The sequence below is a fragment of the Rhinichthys klamathensis genome, unplaced genomic scaffold, assembly GCF_029890125.1.
Source record: "Rhinichthys klamathensis goyatoka isolate OS25496 unplaced genomic scaffold, OSU_Roscu_1.1 h1tg000246l_1, whole genome shotgun sequence".
Classification (NCBI taxonomy): domain Eukaryota; kingdom Metazoa; phylum Chordata; class Actinopteri; order Cypriniformes; family Leuciscidae; genus Rhinichthys; species Rhinichthys klamathensis.
This window is the reverse complement of record NW_026606768.1, coordinates 1,403,146-1,424,426: the sequence shown is the minus strand read 5'-3', so window position 1 is coordinate 1,424,426 and position 21,281 is coordinate 1,403,146. Positions and strand designations below refer to the sequence as shown.

Here is a 21,281-nt window from a genome sequence, read left to right as displayed (position 1 = left end):
GCAGTATTGAGCAGGCAGAGGTGACCTGCGCCCTCCTGCTGTTGCAGGTGACAGTTTTGATCTGCGCTGATGGCGACGGTAGTTTTTGTTATTTTAATTAGGAGATAAGGAACGAGAGAGCCTCTCCAGGCAGTGTGTGGTGTGTGACAGGATCCCGCTGATGAAGAGGACCCGTCTGAAGAGCGTGTCTCCCCGCTGCAGATCCACACGTTGATAAGCTGCTCTCTCTGGCAGCAGTCGCGCATTTTTTTAACACACTGACGCTTTCGCAGTCAGCGCCTGTGTTAGAAAGCCATTTTATTCTCTAACTTTATTTCTTTTTATATATCTGATCTGATTGTATGATATCTTTCATTTTTGAGCACCCCTGAAAAATAGAACATTACAGTGATTATTCAATGGTTTGACTGTCAACAGTCTGACATAAGATTCCAACTTGTGAAAATTTGTACGGATTAGCGTTGGGGAAAGTTACTTTTAAAAGTAATGCATTACAATAAAAAAGTAACTAACTGCTTTAGTTGAAAATGTCTCATCGAAGGTCGGCAGCAAAGATATTGCTTAATAAAGTGAGATAAAGTATATTTGAGTAATTTAACATATTTTATTATTGCAGGTTTGCATCATATTATGAGTTTGCATTTATTCATTTTGAGGAATACTAAATCTGTTTTTGTGCTGGTGAGATGTGCCTGCTCACATTTAGTGTAGAACTACAATAACCATGTTTACACAGCAGCACACACAACGCCTCTGCACTTACTCACGATTTCTCTCAACATGAGGACAGGATTGCTGTCAGTCAATAAATAGGAAAACAAGGTAACTTGCATTGCATATTTGAAAAGTAATCTGATTACGTAACTGGGTGTAATGCGTTACACCCAAACACTGCTGATTAGCTTTTGCACGACTACTTGTTTTTAATAGTCAACCAGTTGACCAGCAAAGTAGGTAGTCAGTTTCTCAATGTTAATGTTTGCCTTTTGTAAATTTTCTTCAATTCAGAAATCACATTCCATTTCTGTTTTTCTCTCATTACCTTTCCTACCAACAGCTGGTCTGAAAGCGCAGCTCATCTTCCCCTCTGAAGCTCCGTCAGTCAGTGTGTTTGAGAGCTAACAGAGAGCTTTAATTAATTGTCCAGCTTCCCCACTGAAACAATGTCCTAATTCTGCCATTTAGCATCTGCGTATCATAGTTTGTTGTTATCTCGGAAGCCAGATTTTTTGTAAATAGTCATTTTTAAAACTTTAATCTCTTGAATGGCAAATGAAGTGTGGCTGAAATCCTTCCGTGTGTGAAGATAAATGCTATCTGAGCTTAAACTGACTTCCATCTATCCCTCCCTGCTTTTCTTTTCCTGTCTACACTGAGTAAATTTAAAATGATCAAGCAGAATGTTTGATCTGAACTCCAAATGTTAGATGTGCAGTAGACCTTAAAGATATACCATCCCTTTAAAGCAACATGATTAATTAAAGCTAAAGTGTGTAACATCACCACCCAAAAAGAGTGATTTTTTTAAAACCCAATCCCCGTCTTCCATTAATTGGACAGATTGTACCTCCCCAAACTCTCACCATTTTTACCCAGTGTTGCTGTGTCTGGCTGTCAGTAATGTTTTACTGCAAAAGTGTTTATGAATTTATGGCTGTCTTGGAGTTTCCTGTATAATTTCCAGATAAAGTAAAATTAGCATTTGATGGGGGAAAAAATACAATTCATATTCACATTCAGTTTTCTATTTTAAGCTAATTTAAAATGGAATTTATTTCTGTGAATGCAAAGCTGAATTGTCAGCAGTGTCGCATGATCTTCCAGATGCTGATTTGCTGCTCATGAAACATTTCTTATTATCAATGTTAAAACCTGGAAACCATGAAAGTTCAAAAGAGTAGCGTTTATTTTGTTAAATTTTGTTGAACCAACTTAATTCATTTAAGTTCCTATGTCATACTAACTAGCAAAAGTTATGTATGACATAGGAAACTAGTATGTTAATATGCTATAGACATTTTTGTTTATAATTATATACAACAAAGTATGAGCAAGTAAGAAGAGGCTGATCTCTCATTGAGTATATGAACATTAAACTCTAACAAGTCTTTCTCTTTCCTGAAAAACCTTCAAAATAACACTTAATTTCAAAATCTACTCTCCTAATTCAGTCCCATGCAAAGCATGCGGGGAACTACAGATCCACTGCCCGGGTAGTTATATCAACAAAAATGATGAATGTAGTCCCAACACAAAATGATTGAGTTATCTTCCATTTTACAAATCTAAGTGGATTTAACAATGAATTTTGTGACAAAATGTTTAAGAATTATGTTGCAAATTTGAACAAGCAGCAAAAATCTTAATATAAATGCATCATAACAATGATCAAACTACTTTTACATGAAAAGCATTTGCATACATTTTAAACTGAAGTGGTTAAATGCGGCAGTAATGATGCGTCTATTATTCTCTGTCACACAGGTGGTCAGTTGTGGTGCACCACTACCAAGAACATGATGGAAGGCGAGGAGCTGGTGGCATTCGCAGTGGACTTTGACTCTCGATTGCAGGCGGTCAATCACATGTCTCTCGGTGAGGGCATGTACCCAGCACGCCTCCTGGACACCATCCAGCTCCTGCCCCAGCAAGCTGCCATGGCCTCCATATTACCTACAGCTATAGTCAACAGTAAGTACAGTCAACTCTTTCTGTTTACACGCAAAGTCAATAACTGTCCACAGGCATCATAAACATGTATCCGGCGAATCAAGACTAATAACTGTCAATGTACTTGTACAATAAAGCTGTAGGGTTTGGTCTTGCCGTAAACCTTGGCCTCAATATTGCTGCATATGGGGTTTCACCTGTTCCGGCAGCTGCACCGTTAAGCACTCCAACCAATCATTTGAGCCAGTTCAGAACGTGTTACACATGCACATACTACACTGAAAACAGAGCATGCGGTAGTTATTCAGAGATTAACCTCTACTGGAGGAACAAGATGTTCTGCCCTTCCTTTTAGGGGTACAGTAAACATGTCTGGACTCTGACCAACCTTGTAATTGCAAAATTCAAGCCATTTGCAAATACTTTGTTTGTTGACTTTATCAGTGAGGTCTAGAGTTCAGCTTGACACAGAAGATGCTGCTAGCAGATGGTGCAGTGTTTTCATTTGCCCTTGAGGAAAGGGCACAAGCCTACTGGAATCATCTCTGTTGCCATGCAACATCACAGCAGAATTGTTATTTAAAACCATTTTATTAGACTATTTGAGTAACTTCTCCATCTTCTTCCATCAGCCGTAAACATGAACTGACATACAGCCATCCCAAACACTCCTAATGCCCCTTCTTATATATCCCTTATAGGGATGGGATTAAGTAATTGCACAATTCCACCATTCCAGTTCCACTTCCGAAGAACAAATGAAAAGGAAAAAAATATATATATAATTCCATAGCCAAATGATGATAATTTCATTAATAAATACAATTGGCAATAATTATATATTGAATGACATTAAACAAACAATAAAAACATAATATTATATAATAATAAACAAATTAATACAGTTGACATGCTTGTATCTGTGTTTCAGAGGACATCTTCCCCTGTAAAGCATGTGGGATATGGTACAGGAGTGAGAGGAACCTTCAGGCCCACCTGATGTATTACTGCAGCGGGCGACAGAGGGAACCAGATAATGTCCCAGAAGAGACAGATGCCAATTCCCACCAAACTCCCAGTATCTGCCCTTTCCCACAATGCAACAAGAGCTTCAGCAACCCTCGTGCTCTGGAGATGCACTTGAGCTCACATAGTGAGTACAGGGTATTCTGTTATCATAATTACAGTACATTTCGACCGTTAAAAAAATGTTATTTCTCACAATCAATGTACTTAAAGATTGCATTGGTAACTTTTTAATTGTTCATTTAGCTTACTCATCACCCATTCCTATTTTGTACTCATTTAGCCGTCACTAAAAGAGCAAATCAGCAGCCGAACCCAGCCAACCTGAACATTAATGAGAAAGATGATTAATTATATAAACAATTTCATATTGTATTAATATTATACTATTAGGCAATATGTAAAGCGCTTTGGTGGCCATTGGGTCTGTGAAAGCGCTATATAAATGCAGTCCATTTACCATTTACCATATTAGTTTCACAGCATGTTTAGTAAATATACACAAACAGATCTATCGCAGAGACAATGTAAAATTAGTGGAAATGCTAGACTGACAAAAAAACAACTGTCTTTTTTCTTTCTCATAGGTGTCAAAATGGAGGAGTCTCTTCCCCCTGGCACCAGCTTGAAATGCACAATCTGCAACTTCACAGCAGATTCACTCCTTACATTCCAGCACCACATTCTTTCACACCTGTCACAGGCAGCCTTCAGATGCAATCACTGCCACATCAGCTTCCAGAACCATAGGGAACTGCTGCAGCATCAAGACTTACATGGACACTCTGGGAAGATTCACAGGGAGAGTGACAGCGAAAACTCCCCAAGAGGAGGAGAGGAAAGTCTGCAGGCGGCAAGAGCAGAAGTGTCAGGCAGGAAGGATGTAGTCATGCAAAGTCCCAAAAGCACACCCAACAAGGCCAACAGTCCTGATGGAGAACTTGAAAGACCTGAGAAAAAACCTACCCTCGGATTGCAGAAGGGGGAAAGTCACCCAGGCAGCAAGGCTAGTTTCTCTTACACCAGAATCAAATCGGAACCCTCTAGTCCACGGCTAGCCTCCTCTCCTGTCCAGCACAACATGGGCCCAACCTTCCCCATGGGTCCGTTTTTGTCGCAGTTTGCATTCTCCCAGGACATTTCTGTGGTACCACAAGCATCTGAGATTCTAGCAAAAATGTCGGAGCTTGTGCATCGCAGGCTACGCCATGGAGGAAACAGCTACCCTCCTGTCATCTACAGTCCTCTGATGCCCAAAGGAGCGACCTGCTTTGAATGCAACATCACCTTCAATAATCTAGATAATTACTTAGTTCATAAGAAGCACTACTGCAATAGTCGCTGGCAGCACATGGCAAAGTCCCCAGATTTCTCTAGTGTTCCGGACAAGGTTTCCGATGCCATAAGTCCGAACAGTGGCCACGCTTCAGTCGGTATGCTCCCCGGATGCCTTCCATCAGAGACCGACAGTCATCTCGTGACAACAGCTTGCTTGAATTCGTCTGTTTTGGATATTATGAACGCTAGTGGGAAAGTGCCTGAAAAAGACCTCACTGGGCAAGTAAAGAAGGTGACTACACCCACAGGAGTTGAGGAAAGGCTCGGTGGAAAACAGCCTGAGGTGAAGAGTCCCAGCACATCTTTGGTGGAAAGTGACAATGACCCAAACAAGACCACCTGTGAAGCATGCAACATCACCTTCAGCCGGCATGAAACATTCATGGTTCACAAGCAGTACTATTGCGCCACTCGCCACGACCCACCCATGAAACGCATGTCCGCGAAGGTGCCTGCCATGCAGCGGACCATGAGAACGCGCAAGCGGAGGAAGATGTATGAGATGTGTCTACCTGACCAAGAGCAACGGCAGCCCATGGGGCAGCCGGGATTCATGGGTTTGCCTAATCTAGGAAATCCCTGTACATCCCAAGAGACGGTAGAAAGTCTGGCCGACCGCTTCCATCCACGGTGTGACATTTTTCCAGGCCTTGTCCCGAAACACTTGGATGCTTCTCTAACTGTTTCCAAGCCCATCCTTGCCCCCAAAGGTAACACTATTGCAGACCCACAGGAACTAGATGCTCCAATAGATCTCAGCAAAAAGTGCTCACCTCTTCCTGACAAGTCGTGTAACTCCCCTAAAAGACTGCTGGACTATCACGAATGTACCGTCTGCAAGATAAGTTTTAACAAAGTGGAGAATTACCTAGCACATAAACAGAACTTTTGCCCTGTCACAGCTGCTCAGCATGGTGAGATCTGCAATCTGGAGCAGGCGATGTTCCAGGGCATTAAGAGCGAAGGCAATAATTCAGATGACATCTATGACAAGAGTTCTGTGAAATGCGAGAAAAACGGTGGCAACAAGTTAATGGTGCAAAATGGAGGCATGTTCCCACCACACCTCGGGCCGGCACCGGATCTGAAAGCTTTCGGTGATGCACAGCTCGTGGCCTCGAAAGATGAGAACAAGAACATGTTTTTGCCTCACTGTCTCTATCCTGGAGCAATAAAGAAGGTGAAGGGTACAGAGCAAATTTCGCCATATTTCGGGATAAAGAGCGGCGACTACATGGCAGGGAGTCTCGCAATGCAGGGTGAGGCAGCCGAACAGGAGCAAAGCAGCAATGGCGCAGGAGAGACTGGAACAGAACCACCTGCGGCCAATGGCTGTGCCCATCCCAGCAAGGAGCCACTGCCCCTGCTGCCCAAAAACAGGGGCATGGTGATTGTCAACGGTGGTCATAAAGAGGATCGCCAGGCACCAGCAACTCCCCAGCAAGAGAATCAGCCTCACAACGTCTCATCGCCAGAGGAACAAACATCTCCCACGTGGGGAGCCGAGAACCCTCCCGACCCAAACGAGAATGTATCACCCACTTCCAAATCCCCCATGGAAGAATCCGCACCTGCCGGAAAAGGCATGAATGGTTCAGCGCCGGCAGCAGGCAGTGGGAAGTACTGCCGCCTCTGTGACATCCAGTTCAATAACTTGTCAAACTTTATCACTCACAAGAAGTTTTACTGCTCGTCACATGCCGCTGAGCACGTGAAATGAAATTATGCTCTTCTTCCCTTGTTCTCCCCTCTTATTTTGGGTACACGGTCGTGTCTGAATTAGTGCATCATGCAGTTTTATATACTGCTTGTGGACAATCAAGAGAAGCTTCTTTTTTCGTTATTTGAAGACTTAATGCAAAATGATGAAAAAAAAATCCAAGTGTAATATCGGTGCCACTTTCACATTTTATTTATTTTACAATCAGTATTAATAGGAGTAGTGCTCTTAATTTAAATTCAAAGAAAGTTTATATCAGAGTTGTTTGTAATGTTAATGTATAGTCATTCTTGTGTAGCAGACATATTGTTTACAATGTATGTTAGGTTCAAGGAGACAATAGGCACGGGATACAAAACTGAAATGCGTTTTAGAGCCAACAATAGCTACTGGAGCACTTGTGTATTCTTATTTGCTGGTACAGTTTTTTGTATATGTCAAAATGTCACTTGCAGTATGATTCTCTTGACTACAGCCTTAAAACTGTTTGGAGGGTTAACCAGGCAAAACGCTGCAGCTCATGTTTTGGCATATACTGTACACATGGCTTTGCATATACATGTTGCTGTTTGTCTGTGTCTTTTCTTCGACTCAGAAGTGGATGTTTAAATGAGGAGGGCAGCATTCTTGTATAGTACTTGTATTTCTGTTTGCTGAAACACCTTGTTCTCCCTTTTTAAAAATTTGCTCTCGGCGCAATACTTTGTAAAAAAAAAAACAAGAAAAAAGGAGGGCGGGAACATTACGGAAAGCAGTATTATAAAGGGAGAAAAGCAGCTATTTCTTACTCCTGGAAAAAAAAAAGGAAATTGTACAAAAAGCAGGTTTATCAATGGTGATTATTGATGGGTGGGACGAGACAAGGGAATACTGTAAAAATGATCATTCCAATGTCCTTATGTAAGAAAAATATTTCTTAAAAATGTTGTTGCTATGCATGTATATGGATGGAATAAAATTCCAGATCTGTTGGAAATTTTTATTTTGATGTGGTGTCAATTAAACTTCAATCCTCAGGATAAACACACCATTTTATTGTCGTCTTTCGGGATACATGAAACAGAAACATGTTTCATAAAAATGGGGGGGGGGGGATTGTGTGACATTTTCACACAAAAAAATGTGTCATTCACCATGGTAATTCTCATAAATTAATAATAAATCACACTAGAATAATAATATTATTAATAATAATAATACATTTTGTTGCTAAAAACAGGCCTTAGGTTTTTAAAGCCACATTTAATTTCCAACATCTTTTAAGGTAAAATATGACATTCTCGACAGGTTTAGTTAAATTCAACTTTAATTCAACTGCAACTGCATTCATACTAAAAAGGCATTTTGACAAAAAAAAAGTAGAGGCAGTTTGTCTTCAGCAGTTCAACAAAAAAAAACGTACAATCCCTCGGCAAACAAATTACACAGATTTGGGTTTCCTTTGTAAGCTGAAATATGATGCTGTTATTTGGCTTCTTGCATCACAGAAGAGAGTGCACAGCTGCAGGGATGTAACTGTTAGTGTTATTGAACTGTTGTTATTAGAGACGCGGCATTTTCTGAAGCATCTCACTGCCTCTGTTGGTTGGACTGTCTTTGTGACACAAGCTTATGCAAATGTTTGATAACCGAGGATGGATTTTTGTAGATCATATGACGATCCGCCCCACGAATTTGAATGTGATTGGCACTGGGATAAGAGCGCTCCAAAAACTTGCTCTGAAGTTCAGCAACCACCTGACGTGGAGAGATGACAGTTAATGAGACGTTCAGCAAAGGATTTGCCTCTGATTAAAACTAACTAAAGTTCAGAAGTGAAGGTAGAAAGTGGGACTGACACTCACTTGGTTGAGATCTGAAGGAAGCTGATCATCAAACGATTCCCCAGTGATCACATGCACAGATGTCTTGCTAGAGAGAGGCTCATATCTGGAGATCTCCCTAAAAAGTCAAGGACATGCAAACACAGCGTAAATTATGCCACTGCACGCCTAGACTAGAAATCACTATTAAGATGGTTCTTTCTTTTTCTTTCTTTCTTTTTTTACCTATGTTATACCTATACTGAATGTTTACATTTGACTTGAGTTATTGTTAATAATAACAATGCACATTATGAATGTATTGTTGATCTTGTTAATAATAATTCATAATGATATAATGGTAAAAATCCACCCACTCTTTGTTTCATATACCCCTTAAATCATAAATAGTGATCAATTCGCATTTTCTATACATTGTGACATCACAATGTCGGATCTTCTATCGCCCTATAATCCATCGCGCTCTTTAAGATCACTAAATTCGAGGCTTCTGGTCATTCCTAGGATATCCAGATCCACCAAAGGAGGGAGAGCATTTTCACATTTAGCTCCGAAGCTCTGGAATAGCCTTCCTGATATTGTTCGTTGCTCAGACTCGTTCTCCCAGTTTAAAACTAGACTAAAGACGCATCTATTTAGCCAGGCATTCATATACATTTTTTATCTTACAGTTACTGTAAATTCGGCCTCTACTTCATAAACGCCAGAGAACTGGCCCCGACTGAGCCTGGGTTCTCCCAAGGTTTTTTTTTCTCCATTGGGTCATCTGATGGAGTTTTAGGACACCGTCGGGTCACTTGATAAGAGTTTTTCGGTTCCTTGCCACTGTTGCCTTCGGCTTGCTCAGTTGGGGATATTCAAATTAAATGACCCATCATACCACTGATCAGCTCTACCAAACTTGGATGTCTTTTTCCAGTAATAAACAAACACTGTTAAGTTGTTTTGATTGATACTGTGAAGCAGCTTTGATACAATCTCTATTGTGAAAAGCGCTATATAAATATATTTGACTTGACTTGACTTGACAATGTAACAGTCCCCTCCCACAACTGGTGCCGGAATCTGTCCTATTAGCTTAGCTCCTCCCCTGAGTGAGCTGTATGTTCATCTCCTCGACCAGAGCAGCTAGTGGAAACACAAGACTGTCTGTTCTGTTCTGTTCTGTTGTTGGCTGTATCTATAAACACAGAATGCGTTTTTCCATTTCATAGCGCTACTTTTCCATCGCTTTTCTACAGACTAGAAAGACGTGTTTGACCGTTATGCAGACGTCTCGCATCTTTTGCAGTTTCTCGGGCAGGGAACAGCGTTCTATAAACGCAGCCTCAAGTTAAAAGAAGTTTAACCTTTAAAAATCATGTCTCGACACATTGCATTTTCCACTGCCCGTGTCTCGCGTTTTTAGACGTGTTGTGTGTGGATGGCCTCGAATGGGAGAAAAAAAAACCTAAAGCGCTTACAGTACATAGAAAATAATGAAAAAGCAGCGCAGTGGAATCCAAAAACGCATTCTGTGGAAACTGTTTTTCCTGTTTTGTTGTTGTCTGAGTATCCAAGGCACGAGCTGTAAAGGCACAGCCCTCTTCTGGAAAGGAGGGCGGGAAGCAGAAGCTCATTTGCATCACATGAGAAAACGGGTTTGCTTCCACACAAAAATTTTGGCATGCTATAATAAATCACCTGTGAGGTATTTTGAGCTGAAACTTCTCAGACACGGACACCTCAGACTTATATTACATCTTGTAAAATGGGGGCATAATAGGTCCCCTTTAAAGTCTTACCGGACTTGAGATGCGCTCTCGTTGAGAAAGAAATGCTCATCTACTGCAGCGCTCTGGTGGGCAGGGTTACACAGGAGATATTTCTGACAGGAGAAAAAAACTATTTTTTGAAACATTCTCTATGCAAAACACACAAGTCAGCCAAAATAAACATTCAGATCTCACTTAATAGCTAAGACAAATGCATTTACGTAGACACATATTATGCCAGGGATGTTTGAGATGGTTCGAGTTGTTCAAATATTCCATTGTTACTCTTTGATCATTATAATAGGCGTGCAGATGTAAAACCCTCTTGGTGACCTCGGACAGACTCACTTGAAAGCGTCAAGTCAACACTTGAGTCAATAGCACGAGGGGAGCAGACCCTCTCATGAAGAACAATCCTCCATTCTGAGAGGCAGAGCAGTCAAATTAAATGTCGACAAGCATTTCAAGGGCCACAATTCCTCTACGTTAAACATGAAAGCACCATGTAACCACTAATTGCTATTTGATTGTTCTTGTGTAAAGAAGTCTTATGTGAATGCAGCGTAAGCATTGACAAAACCTTTTCCTTTATTTCTCGAAATAATGTGATTTGTAGTTGTCACATCCGTTGACGAGTCACTGTGGGCAACAGCAAGACCTGATACTGGCCTGGCATGAAATATTTTGAACACATGGACCTGAAGTTGACATTACCTGCCGTGTGACATATTACACTGGATTTCGCCATTTTTATAATTATTATGCATGCAATTTTATTAGTTAAGATAATTTGTCACACCGTAGCATCATTTAAATTGGTCTAGTAAAAGAGAAAAGAGGTGTTTAAAATAGACATTTAAAAAAATGGGGAGGAAAGTTTTTGAAAGAAAATGAAAAAATTAATAAAAAATGAATCAGCAAGGACATATTAAATTGACCAGTGTTAGTAAAGACATTAATAATTTTGCAAAAGATTTCAATTTCAAATAAATGCTGTTCTTTTAAACATTCTATTCATGAAAGAATCATGAAAAGAATAATAATAATACGTTTCTTGAGCAGCGAATCAAAATGATTCCTGAAGGATCATGTTACACTATTGCCTGACGTGATCACAGGAATAGATCACATTTTAGAATTAATTTTTTAAAATAAAAATAAGAAAACAGTTTTAAAAATATTTCACAATATTAGTGTTGCTGAGCATAAGAGACAGACCCAACTGTTGAACAGTACTGTAAAATGTATGGCTGACATATACATTTCTTTCAAAAAAAGCAAACCATGAATTGAACATATATTAATAAGATTATTATAATGATATTAAATAAATAAAGCGCAGTCTGGTTATTTATGAGCATTCAGAAATTTACGACAGTCAGAAACTGTCGAAAACTAATATAGAAATAGTGGGATGTGCTGTGAAATAAATCCTAACACACACACAATTCCTGTGACCTCTCGTATAAAACTGCAAGTTTTCGTAACAAACAAGTCGTAAAAAATGAATGTCATGGCAAATGTGCATTCAATTTAATATTATGTCATGAAGTTTTACGACACAAAAGCACTTTATGCAGTGAACACTGACTGAGGCAATGCAAACTTCCATGCAAACGGGTCTCCAAAACAGCAGCTGTAGACGTTTCTGAAGTTGGCGAATGTAGCAGATATTAACATGCATCTGACCTGACGTATACACTTTCATTTATACATTTATAACGTTTAAAAAAAAACGTGACGCTGAACCATAATGCTTCAACCAGCCAACTGCATTTATGCCAACAACATAAGCAAAGTTGTTGTTGTCTCTAGCAAACATGCAGATATTTAAAGCTTGTTTATTTTGTTTTGTTGAAATCTACCGTTACAAAGAAACATATTGCTTTCGTTTTATGCTTCTAATCTTTCCCGGACAAATGAGACGGAGGTCTTAAAAACACTGTCTGTTTTTATGCAGATAGAGAGGAAGGATGGGCATGTATGAAATAAAGGGGGAAAAAATGTACCTAGTCCTCACCACCGTCCCGTTGTGCATTAATTATTTCAACCTCCTTATAAAGGCAAAACATTCCTCTAAATCACCTCTTCCGTTCCTCAGGTCAACCTTCGATTCATGTCGTAAATGGGAATCTGTAGCTTTTTGAGGGGAAGAGGGGCCATTCAAAATTCTAATAAATATTTTGCATATTCGTGGCCGCATGTTAACGTGCATGAAATTGGGTGGAACTGGAGCGAAGAAAGCGGCGTCGTAGCCTACATTGACGGTTTTGCCTCGTGGCCTGAGAAACCCTGTCTGAAGGCGTTTCACAAAGCATCCGCGCCAGTCTCTGTCTGCAGACTCTCACATTCACACAGTCAGTCCGGGAAAGTTGTTCATCTTAGAAGACAACTGATCATTACTGATTCTCTTGTTCTCCAGAAATCCTGCCCTGCGTGTCAACTAGCTCATAGATACGACTGTAATTTAAGCAACAGCACCACCAAGTGGCCATATTGTTGAATGATGTTTTTGGTCTCAGCCCCGTCAGTAAGAATCAACTACGTTCATTATCAACAGCAACAAAAAGTTTGTTGAAAAATTAAGTTGTAATTTCTTTTTATAGTTTCAACCAGTTAAAACAAGAATTCGAAAAACATGAATTCTATCAATTAATTGCGTTAATATTTTGACAACTAATTCGTGTATTATATTTTATAGGTTTAACATAAACCAAAAGTAGTTATTTAAGAACTAATAATTAATTATTTTAATCTTTTGACATTTAATATGTATTTGCATTTTAAGTTGTAATTTCTTTTCATTGTTATTTCAGAACTTCTAAGAAAAAAAAATCATGAAATGAATCATATTTGAATGTATTGACAGCATATATGTTGATTTTTATAAAGGTTTAACAAGTAAACCCAAAAGTAGTTATTTCAGAACTTTTGGGGGGAGGAAATCCAGAAATGTGTTAATTTTTTAACTTTATTAATTTATTACTCGGGTTTTTATTCATGTATTGTTTACTGTTTATTTGGTGTACATCGCTTTGGCAATCTGCTTTTAAAGGCGCTTTATAATACAGTTTATTATTATTGTTATTAGTATTTTTATTTTAAGTTGAAATTTCTTTTTATAGGTTTAACAATTAAACAAAAAGTAGTTATTTCAGAACTTTGAAAACAAAATCATGAAATGAATTAATTATTTGAATCTATTGGCAGCTATTGTGTATTTTTTTAAGTTGTAATTTCGCTTTATGTGTGTAACAAGTAAAAGCAAAAGTAGTTATTTCAGAACCTGAAAAAAAAAACAAAAAACAAATCAATGAATCTACTGACAGCTACTATTGTATTTCTTATAGGCTAGTTCATTTCTCTTAATAGGTTCAACTATTATAGTACTCTTTGGAGCTTGTTGAAATGCCCTTAAGTTATTTGGTTGGGAATCAGTGGCAGTGGCATCATAACCTTTAGTTGTTTGTTTACTCACTGGTCTGCTTAAGAGACCCAAACTAAATGATCCCGCAGGCTCAGATGGACCCTGTGGACTGACCTGTAGCTGAAGGATTTCCTCTGAGACACCGTCTCCCTGAATGAGCGGCTTCAACATGCCCAGAATTATGAGCAGACGACTCAAACCTGCGGCTGCGGAGAACTGCATCATCTGCAGGGATGGGACCAGGTGAGAGTACCTGTCAACATACACAAACAGAAGATTTGATCTGATTACAATTCACTTACTGTGACCTTCAGAACTTTGACCCATCCCAAAAAGACCAAATATTGAAATTAAGCAACAAAGATAGTTTGTTTACTTCTGGGTCACAGTGAGGATGATAAAGCGCAGAACATTGGACCCCGAGCCGCAGCGGTGGCGTGTGAATCAGTGACAGGAGTCTCCTGTGATGAACTGCATTAATTGAGCGGTCATTACCAGCGCGTGAAGGACTAAATGACTCCTCGCTGTGCAGTCGAATGCTTCACAATGACAGCTCATTTATGAAGAATGAATCAATGACACAGAAACACTGATCAACACTCTCATGAAGAATATTTAGACACATCACAAAACACACACACACACACACACACACACATGCTAGAGTATTGCTGGATGGTTTGCTAGGGAGCTGCTATAGTATTCTGGGTGGTTTCTGACTCGGTCAAGTCAAAATGAGTCTCTATTCTGGTCGCTTGACATGGCTCAGGTTCCTCCTCTTATATGTCTATGAAATATTTTTGTATGTTTTATCGCCCGCCGCCAGGAGTAAATCTAGTTAGTCTGATTGCTTAGAAAAATAATAGAACGCTTTTCCTCAAGAAGACCCACATGGTATCATTCATGTTCAAGAGCAAGACTGTGACTAAAAATAACAAAATTCGACAAAAATAAAAAATGTACTAAAGTTTTGCGCGTGTCCATATGCTGTTTCATCGGATATCTTCTCATTTGAACAATGAGCAAGGAACAGTGCAAGTAGAGCTTCCAATTGTAGCCTGTTTAGCACATTGTTGGCATGATTAGCACGTTGCTAGCATAAATTAGCACATTGCTCGCATGTCCTAAGCTATTTGCTATGGGCTTTGTTAGTGATAGATAGCCTACTGTACGTAGTGGATGAAGCTAAAAAAATACTCTATTAGAGTTATTATTTTGACCGTCTCAATGAAAGTGTATGGGACTTTTCATAGTTTTGATCGTCCGTTTAGTAAAAAGCGTAAGTGTAAAAATATAATATATAAAATAAAATAAAATGTAAAATTTACTAAAGCTTTAGGGAAAGTTTTGTGCGTGTCCATATGCGTTTTTATCAGATATCATCTCATTTAAACAACGAGCAAGGAACAAAATGCAAGTGGTGGTTCCAATTTACAAAAACTGACTTTTATGAATCGTTTATTTTCAACGAGTCAGTCAAAATGATTCACAAACAGCCTCAAACTCGCTCCTGAGTTTTTTGTATTTTATGACACCCTTATTAATAAACCTCTTCAAATAATAGGCATTGTCATCATTAAACAAAATAAAAAATCTATATATAAAAGCAAATTATAACAAATTGAATTAAACTTAATCATACATACTGTAGCCTAAGTCATTGCTTTAAGGATCGAAATAACATTTTCAAATAATTTTTAAATGCCACAAAACTTGGGAGCAAAAGGGCATTTGTGTAGATAAAACTTAGCCTATAGCCTACCTATAATCAAAATATTAGTTATTACACAAAAATTCAACCTATCGCTCCTGATTTAGCGGTAAAGTCATTGAATCATTCAGAACTGTTACTGAGTTCCCAACTGAATCCCAGACTGAACCATTCGGTTATGTCTAACTTGTACAATAATTTTTTCTGACTATTTGTGCATGTTATCCAACCAAAAGTCATGTGGTATGAAGGATTGCAGTATGATAATGCACCTCAGTTTAATACTAAGCATTAGGTGTTTGTTCAAATAGTAGGCTAATAATGATGTAATAAAAACAGTGCAGAGTTCAGAAAAGTCATCCTGAAATTATCCAGAAAGAAAAAAACACACATCCAACCGCTCGACCTTCCATCAAAAGTTTAGCATCGAAAGTTAAAGACTGAGAGTTTGAGCTCATCTATTTAAATATTCTTTCCCATGTCATTTTACCCCTTTTTCTTCAAACCGTTCTTCCCTGACACTTTTCATGTCAGCATTCCCCCAACACGGCCCGTATCGAGCCTGACAATTTGATTCGGAGTCAAATCAGTCCGTTCGCTCTGACATTTTATTTTCACCTGTCCTATTCTCTCCATTTCGTCATTCTATCAATTCCTCCAGTGCTAATTCTGCCCGGTAGGTCTGGATTATGCGCGGGAAGGCATGCATGTCAAAGGGAAATTTTGCGAGGGTAAAGACAGCCAGATAGGAGGATGAATTAAACAGATAACGGCAGGCAGACAGAGTGAGGAAGTCGTGTCAAGCAAAACGCCTCACCAATGTTGGTCATTTTCCGTTCCGTTCTCTCTCTCTCTCTCTCTCTCTCTCTCTCTCCTTCCCCCCTCCTTAAGCATGACAGAAAACTATCTAAATGAATAAAAAAAGTGATGAAATGACTTTGGTGCCGTGGACTTTCTGCTCTTTGACTTCCCATCTGGATTAGTGCAGGCTGAATGGAGTCTGTTTCTTTTGTAAGAACCAACACATGAGTCTGTATGAATGTTTCTCTCTCTTTGACACACACACACACACACACTCTGTGCTTGATAAGAGCCATCTGAATTTGCATGGCAAATTATGTCCTGTACGACCACTTGAGCTGCCCAGATGGACGGCCCAACACCAAGGAGAGAAGGTTATGACAAATCAATTTCAACTGATTATTTATCAGATGAATAACTGATAAATAGTTATTGCTTGATTCGATCCGATATGACAGGATGGACTGTTGGCCTAATACAAAATATTTCCTTCTGTTTATATATTGAATTTCACAGTTTGATTTGTCTGAAAAAGATATTTTTACATTGCAAAAGCAGTGAAATTTAACAACCAAAAAAGATTCATATCTAAGATATGAATGTTAAAATTAAAATGTGTTATTATAAATCACTACATCACCAAATAAATTTGCAAAGACAATCCTGAACATTTGACATTGGTTTGACGAATGGATTTGAAAAAAACATTAACAAAATAAAAAAACAAAAACACCATCCTTAAAAGTTTATGTGTGAAAATACAATCTGCATTTTCTTTAAACTAAGTTCGGGGTGTATTTCCTCTGCTGAAAAATAAAAACATCTTAAACCAGGCGAATCTCATTTGCTGGGCTGTGGCTTGGAAACCAGCTGAAGACCATTGGCCAGTTTCACAGACCACATTAAACTATCTTAAAGATCAAAAATAAACTTGCGCTGGTTTCATTTTTTCAGCTGATTCTTTCAGTGATTTTTATATTATTTTATTGTGTTCGAAGTATCTAGTGTCCGTATAGAAAGAGAAGATGGAGAAAACACAAAAACGTTGTCCCAGGCCGAAAAGTTTGTCAGTTCAAACTGTCCATTTCAATAAATCAACTCATGACTCAATTCAATTAGGCTGTTGTCTTCATCACTCAAAAATGCTCGCATGAGGCCTTTTTCTTGTATTAAAAAGTTAGTCAAAAATATGTGATGGTAATTATTGCTGTTTAATACTCTGTATTGTTATCATCATCTATAATGATTTGTCCTAAAATCATGTACTGATTTTAACTAGAATTTTACTTTTAATTACTGAATTAAATATTTCGAATCTCCTTGATAACATTATAGCTGTTTGGTTGAAATGTTTCCTCTGACAAAAAATAAATATACATAAAATAATTATACATATATATATACAATAAGGTGTTTCAGAGAAAATGCACAAAACATCTGGATAACAACTACAGTTGAGCCTTAATGCCAGCTAACGCGTGTATAAAGCCATATAGTGGTGAGGTCATTCTGAGTGCGGTCAGTAGGGGGCAGTCGTGTCTCACTGTGACTGTGAGTGAACAAGAATGGCTGGAAACACAGCACTATAATGTGTCCTTACTTCATTACTGATGATTGACAGCATTTGCTCCAGCACAAGAAACTCGAATCGAAGCCAGACCCATGAGATTCCAGAGGATCTCTCTCCTACTACAGAAAGGCTTGTTACAGACAAGGCCAGCAATTTACCCAAAATGACTTGTATACACATAAGACGACTTGATTGACTGCCTTTAATTTTCCATCGACTTTTGTCTTTTAGAGGTGTCTGTGACGAAGGAGTCTGACTGTGAAGTCTTCATCAATCATCTTGCACCTCAGACCTGTCACGGCCTGCTCAGCTTTGCAGGCTCTCGTACAGCTGCCCTTCTAAAAGTGTGTTCACACCAACAATGGTTTAATCACTGGATGTTGGCAAGCTGTTGTGCTGGTGGTTGCAAGTAGGCATTGCCACTAGATTACACTGTCCAACACAACCAGGAGATGAATAACATGAGATTCACGGTCTTCATTTCCATCCTGAGAATGTTTTCCAGTCACTTTGTCTCTGCAAACGCCCTTGATTCACTCAGTCCACTGTTTTAAAGTGATTAAACACTATAAGAGCTGCTTTTTCCTGACAGGAAGCTCCAAGTACAGCCAATAAACAAGAGCTTTGAATATTAAAACATCCACATACACCTTTTCCAACGAAATGGTGCCATTGATCAGCCAGTCTTGTTTACTATAGTCTTATATAATATTTATTTCTTAATATATATATTCCTGGAGTAAACCCTACGTTATGGGGACAAAGGATGGCAATACCAGAACCTTGTATTTTTTGAAAATGTAAAAATGCAGAATGTTTTCTGTGATGGGCAGGTTTAGGGTTAGGGGATAGAATATACAGTTTGTACAGAATAAAAAGCATTATGTCCATGGAAAGTCCCCATTAAACATGGAGACCCAATGTGTGTGTGTGGGTGTAGAAAAATGAACATTTTCCAGATTGTTCTACTGGAGCATCAGCCACAGAAATTTTGATGAGCTTTATTTTGCAGTTTGATAGATGGGATGCACAAACAGAGAAGACTATCTTGGGGGAAATCCGAGAGAGAGAGACTTTAAAAGTTGACAATTCTGACATGTTTACGTGTAAATGCCAGCGTGGGGTTTTCTGACAGCTGCTTCTGTTCCTTCAAAAGCAAAAACACAGTCTGTACTGTGTAAACCTCACAGGAACTTAAATCAGCTGTTTTTTGTCACCACAGCAACAACAACAAAAAAATCTAAAGAAAAAGACCATCTGTTCCCAATCAAACATATTCTGATATGACTAGCAAACCCAGCTAAAACCAGTGTTTTGCAATGGTAGCTGGTTTGTTGCTGGTTCAAGATGGTCTACTAGCTGGTAGTCCAGTTAGTTGACCACCTAAACTGTTGCCAAATTCATTTTAAACTGATTTTAGCTGGATTTTCCAGTATGGCTAGATTCAACTTGTGTGACTCTGATGTGCCAGATGATTTTCATGATCTGACAATTTCTGAGCATTTACACAAGTCCCTGACCACACATCGGAGTTCAGACCCGATGAGAGCGGGGACACTCTTGTTCTCCAGCGATGGGGAGTGACTCATTTTTTTCAGATATAACAGAACTCATTTCAGAGTGAGGCAGTGTTAATGAGACGCCCTTTTGATGTGGAAATCCTGCTGGCACGGGGAAGACGCTGATACCGTCTCCGCTGTCATCCTCAGGTGCAGCGGCTCTCCCTATTGGACACCGGCAGTTTATCTATTAGTCGCCACACGAGGCTTCTTGAAAGGACGAAGACGGCAATTACGTAGACTTGTGACCCAATTAAAAAGATTCAAAAGAATATGGAGCCACTCCAGTCAGCAAAACAAAGAGTTTATTTAGTTTGAGTTTACACCTCATGAAATGGCCTCTCATCGCTCAAAGAATTAATGGCTGATTTGACACACCCTGGAGACACTAAGTAACATAAAACGAATCTGTAAGCAGGAAATGGAGCTAGAAATGAATGCTTGTCAAAAAGTCCTGTAGGAAAATGTACATAATTTGAATCATAATATGCAACCAATAATATTATTTGCTTTCCAAATGGAAGCAAAAATAAAACGCATATATAGTATCTATTTATCTTCACTGTAAAAAAGTTGAGTTAACGTAAAATGTTGAATGCGATAGGTTGCCTTATTTTTTAAGTTAACTCAACTAATTTGTTCCAATTAAAGTCAACTTAAATACTTTTGTTCATCTAATGAGTAACAGGTAGTCTTTTGAACTTAAAATGTCTTGTCAAGGGCAACTAAAAAAAAATTTAGCCAACTTGAAAAAATAAGGCAACCTCATCATCATCTTCTTCCGCTTATCCAGGGCCGGGTCGCGGGGGCAGCAGTCTAAGCAGAGATGCCTAGACTTCCCTCTCCCTAGACACTTCCTCCAGCTCTTCCGGAGGGACACCGAGGCATTCCCAGGCCAGCCGGGAGACATAGTCCCTACAGCATGTCCTAGGTCTTCCCCGGGGTCTCCTCCCAGTGGGATGCGCCCGGAACACCTTCCCGGGAAGGCATCCAGGAGGCATCCAGAACAGATGCCCGAGCCACCTCAGCTGACCCCTCTCGATGTGGAGGAGCAGCGGCTCTACTCTAAGCTAGAGTTTAGTCCTCCCGAGTGACATGTGGATTGGTTGGGCAAACTCCCATGAACCCTCCAGCACCCTGTAGAAGGTATAGAGCTGGTCCAGTGTTCCACGGCCTGGACGAAAACCGCACTGTTCCTCCTGAATCCGAGGTTCTACTATCGGCCGTATTCTCCTCTCCAGTACCCTGGCATAGACTTTCCCAGGGAGGCTGAGAAGTGTGCCTCATCCACCCCCGGTGCCTTGCCACCGAGGAATTTCTTGACTACCTTGGTGACTTCACCCTGGGTGATGGACGAGTCCACCTTTGAACCCTCAGCCTCTGCTTCCTCAATGGAAGAGGTGACGGCGGGATTGAGGAGATCTTCGAAATATTCCTTCCACCGTCCAACGACATCCCCAGTTGAGGTCAACAGCTGCCCACCTCCACTGTAAACAGCGTTGGTAGGGCACTGCTTCCCTCTCCTGAGGCGCCGGACGGTTTGCCAGAATCTCTACGAGGCCAGCCGATAGTCCTTCTCCATGGCCTCACCGAACTCCTCCCAGGCCCAAGTTTTTGCCTCCTCAACCACCCGGGCTGCAGTCCGCTTGGCCTGTCGGTACCTGTCAGCTGCCTCAGGAGTCCCCCAAGCCAACCAGGCCCAATAGGACTTCTTCTTCAGCTTGACGGCATCCTTTACTTCCGGTGTCCACCACGGGTTCGGGGATTGCCGCCTCGACAGGCACCGGAGACCTTACGGCCACAGCTCCGAGCGGCCGCTTCGACAATGGAGGTGGATAACATGGTCCACTCGGACTCAATATCTCCAGCCTCCCTCGGGATC

General features: G+C 39.9%; 2 protein-coding genes across 4 annotated transcripts in view; one reads left to right on the top strand and one right to left on the bottom strand.

Annotated features, from left to right (window-relative positions):
• The window catches only part of zfpm2a (zinc finger protein, FOG family member 2a), a 167,248-nt gene extending 159,467 nt beyond the window's left edge, over positions 1 to 7,781 (top strand). For both annotated transcript variants that reach the window (XM_056266173.1, XM_056266172.1), the window contains exons 6-8: positions 2,485 to 2,691; positions 3,602 to 3,823; positions 4,284 to 7,781. In XM_056266173.1, the coding sequence (XP_056122148.1) occupies positions 2,485 to 2,691; positions 3,602 to 3,823; positions 4,284 to 6,754 (2,900 nt within the window). In that variant the 3' untranslated portion in view covers positions 6,755 to 7,781. The remainder of the gene's footprint in view (positions 1 to 2,484; positions 2,692 to 3,601; positions 3,824 to 4,283) is intronic.
• A 328-nt stretch (positions 7,782 to 8,109) lies between these two features.
• The window catches only part of si:dkey-122a22.2 (uncharacterized), a 30,818-nt gene continuing 17,646 nt past the window's right edge, over positions 8,110 to 21,281 (bottom strand). Inside the window, exons 8-11 of one of the 2 annotated variants that reach the window (XM_056266225.1) lie at positions 13,873 to 14,011; positions 10,362 to 10,444; positions 8,593 to 8,695; positions 8,110 to 8,491 (exon numbers count right to left, since the gene is read on the bottom strand). In XM_056266225.1, coding sequence (XP_056122200.1) covers positions 8,324 to 8,491; positions 8,593 to 8,695; positions 10,362 to 10,444; positions 13,873 to 14,011 — 493 coding nt within the window. In that variant the 3' untranslated portion in view covers positions 8,110 to 8,323. The remainder of the gene's footprint in view (positions 8,492 to 8,592; positions 8,696 to 10,361; positions 10,445 to 13,872; positions 14,012 to 21,281) is intronic. The other variant, XM_056266226.1, reaches the window with a different exon arrangement.